Source organism: Oncorhynchus tshawytscha, linkage group LG20 (genome assembly GCF_018296145.1).
Source record: "Oncorhynchus tshawytscha isolate Ot180627B linkage group LG20, Otsh_v2.0, whole genome shotgun sequence".
In the NCBI taxonomy this organism is placed as follows: Eukaryota; Metazoa; Chordata; class Actinopteri; order Salmoniformes; family Salmonidae; genus Oncorhynchus; species Oncorhynchus tshawytscha.
The window spans coordinates 720,572-733,698 of NC_056448.1; the positions used below are offsets into that span (position 1 = coordinate 720,572).

At 42.2% G+C, this 13,127-nt stretch overlaps 1 protein-coding gene across 3 annotated transcripts in view; it reads right to left on the reverse strand.

Moving 5' to 3' along the window:
* Positions 1-13,127, reverse strand: part of col27a1a (collagen, type XXVII, alpha 1a) — a 221,135-nt gene that overhangs the window by 23,455 nt on the left and 184,553 nt on the right. For all 3 annotated transcript variants that reach the window (XM_024381218.2, XM_024381219.2, XM_024381217.2), the window contains 3 exons: positions 9,390-9,443; positions 9,058-9,111; positions 3,456-3,563 (listed from right to left, as the gene is read on the reverse strand). In XM_024381218.2, the coding sequence (XP_024236986.1) occupies positions 3,456-3,563; positions 9,058-9,111; positions 9,390-9,443 (216 nt within the window). The remainder of the gene's footprint in view (positions 1-3,455; positions 3,564-9,057; positions 9,112-9,389; positions 9,444-13,127) is intronic.

Below are 13,127 nucleotides of genomic sequence, written 5' to 3' on the forward strand. Positions count from 1 at the left end.
GACCAGCCTTTCAAAGTGTTTCATGGCTACAGATGTGAGTGCTACAGGGCAATAGTAATTTAGACAGGTTACGTTGGCATTCTTGGGCACAGGTACTACGGTGGTCTGCTTGAAACGTGGGGATTACAGATTGAGTCAGGAGGAGGTTGAAAATGTCAGTGAAGATACTTGCCAACTGGTCAGCACATGCTCTGAGTATGCATCTTGGTAATCCGTCTGTCCCCAAGGCCTTATCAATGTTAACCTGTTTAAAGTTCTTACATCGGCTAGGGAGAGCGTGATCATACAGTTGTCCGGAACAGCTGGTGCTCTCATGCATGGTTCAGTGTAATGCGTGCCTTGAAGCGAGCATAAAAGGCATTTAGCTCGTCCGACAAAGCACTGGAGTCTGACAACTACAGAGGATAATAGCAGACGATATTGCCATTCATATTTGACATATTTTCACTGGCTTCCCAGTGGGTCAGACTGGCTCCCAAGTAGGTGGGCCTATGCCCTCCCAGGCCCACCACTGGCTTCACCCTTGCCCAGTCATGTGAAATCCATAAATTAGGGCCTAATGCATTTATTTCAATTGACTGATTTCCTTATATGAACTGTAACTCAGCAAAATCTGAGAAATTGTTGCATGATGCATTCATTTTTTTTGTGTTGGATAATTCCACTGCCCAAGAATAGTAAAGCCCTCTCTACTGGCTGACTGAAATAGCTGACCAATCAGCCTGTAACCAACCCTTTGGATAACTTCTGAAAGAAAATGGTGTTTGACCAGATACAATGCTATTTTACAGTAAACAAATTGACAACAGACTTTCAGCACACTTATAGGGAAGGACATTCGACAAGCACAGCACTTACACAAATGGCTGATGATTGGCTGAGAGACAATTACGATAAAAAGATTATGGGAGCTGTTTTGTTAGACAATGCGGCTTTTGACATTATCCATCTGTTAGAGGAATTCTAAATTCCTATATGTTTTGTAGCCAAAACCAAATTCACACTCTATTTCATAATAAGTTGTAAATTTATCATTTGCATGAAATAGAAAGGGACCAGTCTTAAAAACAAGTTCAGCATTTATTCTTGATGAGTACTGACCCAAAATACAAAGAACATTTCATTTTAAAGAGAAGATCAAAATGACGTCATCAGTTCTCACACTTTCTCCGATCCACACAATAGCGCAGTGTCTTCAGGTCTGGAGATTGTCTTCTACTCCCCTCATAAAACAAACATTCCAATCTGTCTAAAAGATATACTCTTCTCCACTAATGGAACATCAAAGAACATTCTTATCTTTCTGAAAAGATATAGCCTCCTTCTCCCTTAAACCCGCAAGGTACAGACAATTCATTCGTTTTAACTACATTTTCAGTCCTAGTTTAACTAAAAACCCATACATTTCATACCACAACATAATAGTATTAAACTAAATGGTTCTAATTTAAATGTATACATAATTAATCATTTCAACTATAATTTCCTCCAACACCATCATAGTCTACTGATGGAAAAACGTATGTGTTTTGGCTTTACACCCCCTGCTATATTATGGAACACAGAGGGTGATCTTTAATCTTTTCTCTCAAACATATTCCAGGTAGAACTTTTTTCAATCTTTACTAATGATATGCTCAACTTGCCCTCTAAATACACCTCTGATCAAGATCTCAGTGCCTCCCCAAAGCCTTAAACACGGGCTAAATACACCTCTGCTGTCTTCAACCAAGATCTCAGCGATCACTGCCTCATTGCCTGCATCCGTAATGGGTCAGCGGTCAAACGACCCCCACTCATCACTGTCAAATGCTCTCTGAAACACTTCAGCGAGCAGGCCTTTCTAATCGACCTGGCCGGGGTATCCTGGAAGGATATTGATCTCATCCCGTCAGTAGAGGATGCCTGGTTATTTTTTTTAAATGCCTTGTTCACCATCTTAAATAAGCATGCCCCATTCAAGAAATTTAGAACCAGGAGCAGATATATCTTATAGATATAGGTTCTCTCCAGACCTGACTGCCCTTAACCAACACAAAAACATCCTATGGAGTTCTTCATTAGCATCGAACAGCCCCCGTGATATGCAACTTTTCAGGGAAGCTAGAAACCAATATACACAGGCAGTTAGTATACACATAGGACTGCACAGGCTGAAGAAATGTGTCTTGTCACCTAAAACCCTGACAAACTTTTACAGATGCAGAATTGAGAGCATCCTGTTGGGCTGTATCACTGCCTGGTATGGCAACTGCACCGCCCTCATCCACAAGGCTCTCCAGAGGGTGGTGCGGTCTGCACAACTCATCACTGGGGCAAACTATCTGCCCTCCAAGACACCCTACAGCACCCAATGTCACAGGAAGGCCAACAAGATCATCAAGGACAACAACCACCCAAGCCACTGCCTGTTCATCCCGCTACCATCCAGGAGTCGAGTCTTATTCCATCCCTTTAGATTTGTGTGTATTAGGTAGTTGTTGTGGAATTGTTAGATTACTGTTTAGATATTACTGCACAAGCATTTTGCTACACTGGCATTAACATCACATAACCATGTGTATGTGACCAATAAAATTTGATTTGATTTGATTTGACACAACTACTGACTAAACCTACTTAACACAAAACTACTGAACCATTCAACTACTCACCACAACACACCTACTGACCTCAACATACCTACTGACCACAACATACCTACTGACCACAAAACTACTGACCACACAACAACTGAGAAAGACAACTACTCACCACAACCACAAAACTGACCACACAACTACTGACTAAACCTAATTACCACAAAACTACTAAACCATACTACTACTGACTACAACACCTGACCTGACCACAGCTACTGACCACAACACACCTACTGACCACAACCCACCTACTGACCACAGCTACTGAGCACACAACTACTGACAACAACCACACACCAACTGATCACACAACTACTGACCACACAACTATTGAGAAAGATAACTACTCACCACAACCACACAACTGACCACACAACTACTGACTAAACCTACTTACCACAAAACTACTGAACCATACAACTACTGACTAAACCTACTTACCACAAAACTACTGAACCATACAACTACTGAACACAACACAACACCTAACCACAACTACTGACCTTAACCACACAACTACTGACCACAATAACACAACTACTGACCACACAACTACTGAGAAAGAATATTACTGACAACAACCACACACCAACTGATCACACAACACAATTATTGACCACATGACTACTGAGAAAGACATCTACTTGCCACAACCGCACAGCAACTTACCACACAACTACTGACAACAACTACTGACCACAACTTCTAACCACACAACTACTGACCACAACCACACAACTATTGAGCACACAACTACTGACCACAAATACTGTCCAAAACTCTCTCTCCACACGCTCCACATGCTCTACTCACTGGCATGCCTTTGGACCCATCCTTCCCTGAGACTCCGTCTACGCCTGGCACGCCCTCCAGCCCCTCTCGCCCCACCATGCCTCTTGGGCCATGGAGACCAACCACACCCTGAGGAAGAAGAAAGACAAAATAAGCAAGAAGGATATAGAAAAAGGGAGAACGAGCCATCAGCACCAAATGTGTGAAAGCCCTGTCACGTTTTTGGTGTGAAATCACAGGAATGTTATTATCAGTATGGCCGACTATTAATGTAACCAGGTTAAGTACAGCACTGCAAGGTTTTGTACAGTCAAATGTGAAAAATGTTATTTTTAATAAAGAACTGTACAAATTAAACGTGTGAAGTCCATATTAAAAATAATATTTAAAAAATGTAAAATATGCATGATACGAACGGATATATAGTAGTTGTGTGGCTGTGCTATATACAGTTGAAGTCAGAAGTTTACATACACCTTAGCCAAAATCACTTACTCAGTTTTTCACAATTCCTGACATTTAATCCTAGTAAAAATTCCCTGTCTTAGGTCAGTTAAAATAAAGTGATGATCCTAAGAATGTGAAATGTCTGAATAATATTAGAGAGAATTATTTATTTCAGCTTTTATTTCTTTCATCATATTCCCAGTGGGTCAGAAGTTTACATACACTCAATTAGTATTTTGTAGCATTGCCTTTAAATTGTTTAACTTGGGTCAAATGTTTCAGGTAGCCTTCCACAAGCTTCCCACAATAAGTTGAGTGAATTTTGGCCCATTCCTCCTGACAGAGCTGGTGTAACGGAGTCAGGTTTGTAGGCCTCCTTGCTCACACATGCTTTTTCAGTTCTGCCCACACATTTTCTATAGGATTGAGATCTGGGCTTTGTGATGGCCACTCCAATACCTTGACTTTGTTGTTCTTAAGCCATTTTGCCACAACTTTGGAAGTATGCTTGGGGTCATTGTCCATTCGGAAGACCCATTTGCGATTAAGCTTTAACTTTCTGGCTGATGTCTTGAGATGTTGCTTCAGTATATCCACATTTTTTTCCTGTCTCATGATGCCATCTATTCTGTGAAGTGCACCAGTCCCTCCTGTAGCAAAGCATCCCCACAACATGATGATGCCACCCCTGTGCTTCACGGTTGGGATGGTGTTCTTCGGCTTGCAATCCTCCCCCTTTTTCCTCTAAACATAACGATGATCATTATGGCCAAACAGTTATATTTTTGTTTGATCAGACCAGTGGACATTTCTCCAAAAAGTACCATCTTTGTCTCCATGTAGATATAGATACTTTTGTACCGGTTTCCTCCAGCATCTTCACATGGTCATTTGCTGTTGTTCTGGGATTGATTTGCACTTTTCGCACCAAAGTACATTCATCTCCTTCCTGAGTGGTATGATGGCTGCGTGGTCCCATGGTGTTTATACTTGCGTACTATTGTTTGTACAGATGAACGTGGTACCTTAACCCAACTAGGGTAGGGGGCAGCATTTGAAATTTTGGATGAAAAGCGTGTCCAAAGTAAACTGCCTGCTACTCAGGTCCAGAAGCTAGGATATGCATATAATTGGTAGATTTGGATAGAGAACACTCTAACGTTTCCGAAACTGTTAAAATAATGTCTGTGAGGTTAACATAACCGATACGGCAGGCGAAAACCTGAGGAAAATCCATCCAAGATGCGCCTTTATTTTGAAATGCCTTTTTTTCCATTGAAAGCCTATACACCATACAAAGACTTATGACACAGTTAACAATCTCTATGCCTTCTACAATATGTGACCAGTCTTATGGCATTGTTTCAGGCTTTAACTGTGAAAAATTATGGAGAAACAGCACATTCAAGTAGTGGACAGTGGAAATTTCCAGACATGAAGCCAGCGACGACGGGGAGCGCACCTTTCTTGTTTTTCCTTATCTATTGACAAAGCTTTTGTCCGGTTGAGATATTATCTATTATTTATGACAAAAAGAACTTGAGGTTTGAGTATAAACATCCTTTGACATGTTTCTACAAACCTTTAGGGTACTTTTTCAATTTTTCATCTGTCTTTTGTGACCGCGCTTTGTTCCAATGGAATATTGAACAAAACGCACCAACAACACTGAGGTTTTTGGACATAAAGAGGGACATTATCGAACAAAACAAACATTTATTGTGTAAAATTGAGTCTTCGGCATGTAACCATATGAAGATCATCAAAGGTAAGTGATACATTTTATCGCCATTTCTGACTTTTGTTACTCCGCTTCTTGGCTGCTTGGCTGTTTGTAATGATTTGTCTGAAAGGGGCTGTTCTCAGATAATCACATGGTTAGCTTTCGCCGTAAAGCCTTTCTGAAATCTGACACAGCGGTTGGATTAACAATAATTTTTGTCTTTAAGCCCATGTATAACACTTGTATGTTTCATTAATTTTTATAATGAGTATTTCTGTTTTTGAATTTGGCGGCAGCAATTTCACTGGATGTTGGCCAGGTGGGACAGTAGCGTCCCACAGACCCTAGAGAAGTTAAAGGCACAGTCAACTTAGTGTATGTAAACTTCTGACCCACTGTAATTGTGATACAATGAATTATAAGTGAAATAATCTGTCTGTAAACAATTGTTGGAAAAATGACTTGTGTCATGCACAAAGTAGATGTCCTAACTGACTTGCCAAAACTATAGTTTGTTTACAAGAAATTTGTGGAGTGGTTGAAAAATGAGTTTTAATGACTCTAACCTAAGTGTATGTAAACTTCCGACTTCAACTGTATATCTAAAATCTATGAATGAAAAATCTGAGAACAGTAAAAATAAACATAACAACATAAAGGTATTCATTTCTGATGAAAAGACAAATGTAAAAGAAATTGTGGACATAGTGTTTAGGAATGAAATCCCTCAATTATGGGCAAATGCGGCGTGAAGGTGGACAGGTAAGCTACCGTATTTAGCTGACTTTGCTTTATTTAGAGTTGATTCAATCAGATTCGCGCTAGCTAACACGCGCTAGCCAGAACTGCATTATAGCTGTCAAAACAACATCTCGGCATTACACCTAAAGCGGAGATTGCCATTGGCTAGTCACATTAGTAGAAATACCGTGCAGCCTTGTCTACAAGTTTGAACACTGGAATGTGAGATGTACAGTGGCTTGCGAAAGTATTCACCCCCCTTGGCATTTTTCTTATTTTGTTGCCTTTTGGGGGATTTGTATCATTTAATTTACACAACATGCCTACCACTTTGAAGATGCTAAATATTGATAATTTGTGTGAGATTTAGGGCATCAAGTTTAGATTGTAGGATGGCTGGGGTGTTAAGCATGTTCCAGTTTAGGTCGCCTAGCAGCACGAACTCTGAAGATAGATGGGAGGCAATCAGTTCACATATGGTGTCCAGAGCACAGCTGGGGGCAGAGCGTGGTCTATAGCAGGCGGCAACGGTGAGATACTTGTTTTTAGAGAGGTGGATTTTTAAAAGTAGAAGTTCAAATTGTTTGGGTACAGACCTGGATAGTAGGACAGAACTCTGCAGGCTATCTTTGCAGTAGATTGCAACACCGCACCCTTTGGCAGTTCTATCTTGTCTGAAAATGTTGTAGTTTGGAATTAAAATTTCTGAATTTTTGGTGGTCTTCCTAAGCCAGGATTCAGACACAGCTAGAACATCTGGGTTGGCAGAGTGTGCTAAAGCAGTGAATAGAACAAACTTAGGGAGGAGGCTTCTAATGTTAACATGCATGAAACCAAGGCTATTACGGTTACAGAAGTCGACAAAAGAGAGGGCCTGGGGAATAGGAGTGGAGCTAGGCACTGCAGAGCCTGGATTCACCTCTACATCGCCAGAGGAACATAGGAGGAGTAGAATAAGGGTACGGCTAAAAGCTATGAGAATTGGTCGTCTAGAACGTCTGGAACATAGAGTAAAAGGAGGTTTCTGGGGGCGGTAAAATAGCATCAAGGTATAATGTACAGACAAAGGTATGGTAGTATGTGAATACAGTGGAGGTAAACCTAGGTATTGAGTGATGTAGAGAGAGATATTGTCTCTAGAAACATCATTGAAACCAGGAGATGTCATTGCATGTGTGGGTGGTGGAACTAATAGGTTGGATAAGGTATAGTGAGCAGGACTAGAGGCTCTACAGTGAAATAAGCCAATAAACACTAACCAGAACAGCAATGGACAAGACATATTGACATTAAGGAGAGGCATGCTTAGTCGAGTGATCAAAAGGGTCCAGTGAGTGGAGAGGTTGGTTGGGGGTCACGGCGATTTAGACAGCTAGCCAGGCCATCGGTAGCAAGCTAGCATAGGATGGAGGTCTGTTGTTAGCCACCTCTTGCGTTCCGTCAGTAGATTAGTGGGGTTCCGTGTGGTAGAGGGGATTAATCCAAATCACACAACAACAACAAAAATAAAAACAATAGATATAGTTATAGAGGCCCAAGAAGAAAACATAATAATAATAAAAATAAATAAATTGTCCGATTGTCTATTCAGATAGCAGCCGGTAAGACAGCTAACGGTTAGCAGGCCGCAGATGGGCGTTCAGGTAACGTCGTGACGGAGGAGCCAGCCGGATCTCCTTCGGGTAGATAACGTCGGCAGTCCAGTTGTGAAGGCCGGGTGGGGCTCCGCGTAGGCAGTAAAACGGGTCCGGATAGGTGACTGCAGCCCAGGAGTGATTGATGGAACGCAGGAGTGATTGACGGAGCCTGCTAGCTCCGGGAATAATTGATGTTTGCTCCGGAATCGACGAAGGCCGATAGTCACACGGATAGCAGCTAGCTAGCTGTGAGATCCGGGCATGAATGTCCAGAGAGCAGTCGAAATCCAGGGACATGGAGAGAAAAATTGGTCCGGTGTGTTCCGTTCCGAGCCGCGCTGCGCCGTACAGAACTGGCGATAGATTTTCGAGCTAAAGGATAGCTGATGACCACAAACCGCGGTTAGCTGAATACTAACGATTTGCCAGTAAAGAAGCTAACTAGCTTCTGAACTAGCTTCTGATTAGCTTCTCGATTAGCTTCTGGCTAGTTTCAGGCTAGCTTCTTGGAGTTTCTGCTATCTGCTATGTAGGTGTCAGTTATCACGGGTTAATGCTGAACTGATTGAATCTACAGTAAGCCTTTGTCGGTTCCAAGTCTTTCAAAATTGTTTTTACATTAGGCCTATGTCAAAGTAGGCTAAATAATAACGGTATGGAGAATGAATGTTTTATAATAATATGCTTATGTGTAAAGATTGTGGCTTATATTGCTTGATCCATTATGATTTATATCTTCTGAAACCCGCTCATGAGTTGGTTTAGGTTTTTAAAAAGCTGATGCTACATAAGTGACGTCTGACAAAGAGTGCAATTGAAATCAAGGTGAGATGCACATCCAAATCTGATTTGAACATTAGCAAACTATGGCAGTTCTATCTATGCTGTTTTTGTACCACTCAAGTTTTGAAGATCAGCCATGAAAACCTTTAGAAAACATGAGGTCATGTCCAAGCATTTCCCCAAAATCCAGCATGCTGTGATATATGAAGACTGAAATGTAGACTAAACAAAATGCTGATAACATAATCAGTCGTGGACTAGAGACAGTACCAGAGAGAAATCTACTCCTTACCAGCGAACCTCTGCTTCCAGATTCTCCTCTCTGACCTAGTTTGCCTTTCTGACCCTAAACAGACAATGAAATAGAGCGAAAGAGAGAGTGAGAGAGAAAAACAGAAAAAAACACTAAATTCACATAGAAATGGCAAAAGGCCCTGTCAAAATGGCATGAGAATGGCTAATGCTCATGTATGAGTTGTGTATAGTTAGGCGTCAGGGTCATAAGTGGATAAATGTGCACTATCTGCACAGTTCAGTAACATGTTCACAGACACACCCAAACACCAAGACTATGCAATGTTTAGGTGGTTCAACAAATATGGTGATAATGTTTAACATCCTTACTTGATCTCCTTTGGATCCTTTGGGCCCGTGTTGTGCATGAGGTCCTGGATGTCCCTAGGACATCAGATCAGTGAACATCAGATAAAGGATAGGCAGACTTGATGAACAGCAACAAGTATACCATTATTAAGAGGACCAATGAATATAGTATATTTATAGTTCTAACGCTAACACAAGTAAATGACCTCGACGAACCTGTACTCCTACACATTGCCTCAGTACCGGTACCCATTCGTTATTATTATTCTATTGTGTTACTTGTTATACTTTAGTGTATTTTGTCAATATTTTCTAAACCGCGTTGTTGGTTAAGGTGCATGTGACAAATAAAATTGTATTTCATTTTATTTGAATCAATAACAGTTTCAAAGACCTTTTATTTATATAGAATCTATTTTGACCTTCCTGGTTTGGAAATTTGACCATTTGGAAATAGGAACAGAGTGAACAATAAATTGAAGGTGTCTAGCAAGACATTTGGAGAACAACAGTCAAATTAAATTTTATTTGTCACATACTGTACACATATTTATCCAATGTTATTGCGGGTGTAGCGAAATGCTCGTGTTCCTAGCTCCAACAATGCAGTAGTATCTAACAGTTCAGAACAATACACACAAATCTCAAAGTAAAATAATGGAATTAAAAAATGTATAAATATTAGGATGAGCAACTTCGGAATGGCATTAACTAAAATACAGTAGAATACAGTATATACATATGAAATGAGTAAAGCAGTATGTTTAAAGTGACTAGTGTTCCATTATTCATGTGACCAGTGATTCCATGTCTATGTACATAGGGCAGCACTCTCTAAGGTGCAGGTTTGAGGAACCGGGTGGTAGCCAGCTGGCTAGTGATGGCTATTTAAGTCTGATGATCTTGAGATAGAAGCTGTTTTTCTGTCTCTCGGTCCCAGCTTTGATGCACCTGTACTGATCTCGCCTTCTGTTTTGGATGATAGCAGGATGAACAGGTCGTGGCTTGGGTGGTTGATGTCCTTGATGATCTTTTTGGCCTTCCTTTGACATCGGGTGCTGTAAGTGTCCTGGAGGGCAGGCAGTGTGCCCCCGGTGATGCGTTGGGCAGATCGGACCACCCTCTGAAGAGCCCTGTGGTTGAGGGCGTACCAGCCTGTGATATAGCCCGACAGAATGCTTTCAATTGTGCATCTGTAAAAGACGGTCTTAGGGGCCAAGCCAAGTTTCTTCGGCCTCCTGAGTTTGAAGAGGTGCTGTTGCGCGTTCTTCACAACACTGTCTGTAAGGGTGGACCATTTCAGATTTTCCATTTTCACCTTCTCCACTGCGGTCCCATTGATGTGGATAGGGTGGTGCTCCCCCTGCTGTCTCCTGAAGTCCACGATCAGCTCATTAGTTTTGTTGAAATTGAGGGAGAGGTTGTTTTCCTGGCACAACTCCGCCAGGGCTCTTACCTCCTACCTGTAAGCTGCGTCGTCAATGTTGGTAATCAGGCCTACTACTGTTGTGCTGTCTGTAACCTTGATGACTGAGTTGGAGACGTGCATGGCCACACAGTTATGGGTGAACAGGGCGTACAAGAGGGGGCTGAGCATGCAGCCTTGGGGGGCCCCCGTGTAGAGGATCAGTGAAGTGGAGGTGTTGATTACTACATTCACCACCTGAGGGCGGCCCATCAGGAAGTCCAGAACCCAATTGCACAGGGCGGGGTTAAGACACAGGGCCCCAAGATTGATGATTAGCATAGAGGGTACTATGGTGTTGAATGCTGAGCTATAGTCAATGAACAGCATTCTTACATAGGTATTCCTCTTGTCCAGATGGAAGAGGGCAGTGTGCAGTGCGATGGCGATTGTATCGTCTGTGGAACTATTGGGGTAGTATGCAAGTTGTGGGTCTAGGGTGTCAGGTAAGGCGGAGGTGATATGGTCCTTGACTAGTCTCTCAAAGCACTTCATGATGATGGAAGTGAGTGCTACGGGGCGGTAGTCGTTTAGCTCAGTTACCTTTGCTTTTTTGGGTACAGGAACAATGGTGGACATCTTGAAGCAAGTGAGGACAGCAGAATGGGATAGGGAGAGATTGAATATGTCCGTAAACACTCAAGCCAGCTGGTGTGAGCATGCTCTGAGGATGCGGCTAGGAATGCCGTCTGGGCCGGCAGCCTTGCGAGGGCTAACGCGTTTAAATGTCTTACTCACTTCGGCCACGGAGAATGAGAGCCCACAGTCCTTGGGAGCGGGCCGCATCGGTGGCACTATGTTATCCTCAAAGCGGGCGAAGGTGTTTAGCTTGTCTGGGAGTAATATGTCGGTGTCCACGACGTGGCTGATATTTCCGTGATTGTCTGTAGCCCCTGCCACATACGTCTCGTGTCTGAGCTGTTGAATTGCGACTCCACTTTGTCTCTGTACTGACGTTTTGCCTGTTTGTTTGCCTAACGGAGGGAATAACTACAATGTTTGTATTCAACCATTTTCCCAGTCACTTTGATTGGTTAAATACGGTGGTTCATGCTTTCAGTTTTGTGCGAATGCTGCCATCTATCCATGTTTTATGGTTTGGGTAGGTTTTAATAGTCACAGTAGGAACAACCTCACTTATACACTTCCTGATGTACTCAGTCACTGAGTACAAGTGTATTGGGGAAGAGTCTGGTAGCAGGGGTTAAGCATGAATGTATACAGTTGAATTCGGAAGTTTACATACACCTTAGCCAAATACATTTAATTAAACTCAGTTTAGAGAATGATTTACTTCAGCTTTTATTTCTTTCATCACATTCCCAGTGGGTCAGAAGTTTACATACACCCAATTAGTATTTGGTAGCATTGCCTTTAAATAGTTTAACTTGGATCAAATTTTCAGGTAGCCTTCCACAAGCTTCCCACAATAAGTTGGGTGAGTTTTGGCTAGGTCCTCCAGACAGAGCTGGTGTAACAGAGTCAGGTTTGTAAGCCTCCTTGCTCGCACACACTTTTACAGTTTTGCCCACAAATTTTCTATGGGATTGAGGTCAAGGATTTGTGATGGTCACTCCAATACCTTGACTTTGTTGTCCTTCAGCCATTTTGCCACAACTTTGGAAGTAGGCTTGGGGTCATTGTCCATTTGGGAGACCCATGTCAATTTAGAAGACCCAAGACTGATGTCTTGAGATGTTGCTTCAATATATCTACATCAATTTACATTCTCATGATGCCATCTATTTTGTGAAGTACACCAGACCCTCCTGCAGCAAAGCATCCCCACAACATGATGCTGCCACCCCCGTGCTTCACGGTTGGGATGGTGTTCTTCGGCTTGCATGCCACCACCTTTTTCCTTCAAACATAACGATGGTCATTATGGCAAAACAGTTCTATTTTTGTTTCATCAGACCAGAGGACATTTCTCGAAAAAGTACGATCTCTTTCGCCATGTGCAGTTGCAAACCGTAGTCTGGCTTTTTTTATGGCGGTTTTGGAGCAGTGGCTTCTTCCTTGCTGAGCGGCCTTTCAGGTTATGTCGATATAGGACTCGTTTTACTGTGGATATAGATAGCTTTGTACCGGTTTCCTCCAGCATCTTCACAAGGTCCTATGTTGTAGTTCTGGGATTGATTTGCACTTTTCACAGTAAAGTCCATTAATCTCCAGGAAACAGAACGCATCTCCGTCCTGAGAGGTATGATGGCTGGTGGTCCCATGGTGTTTATTCTTGCATGCAATTGTTTGTACAGGTGAACATGGTGCCTTCAGGGGTTTGGAAATTGCTC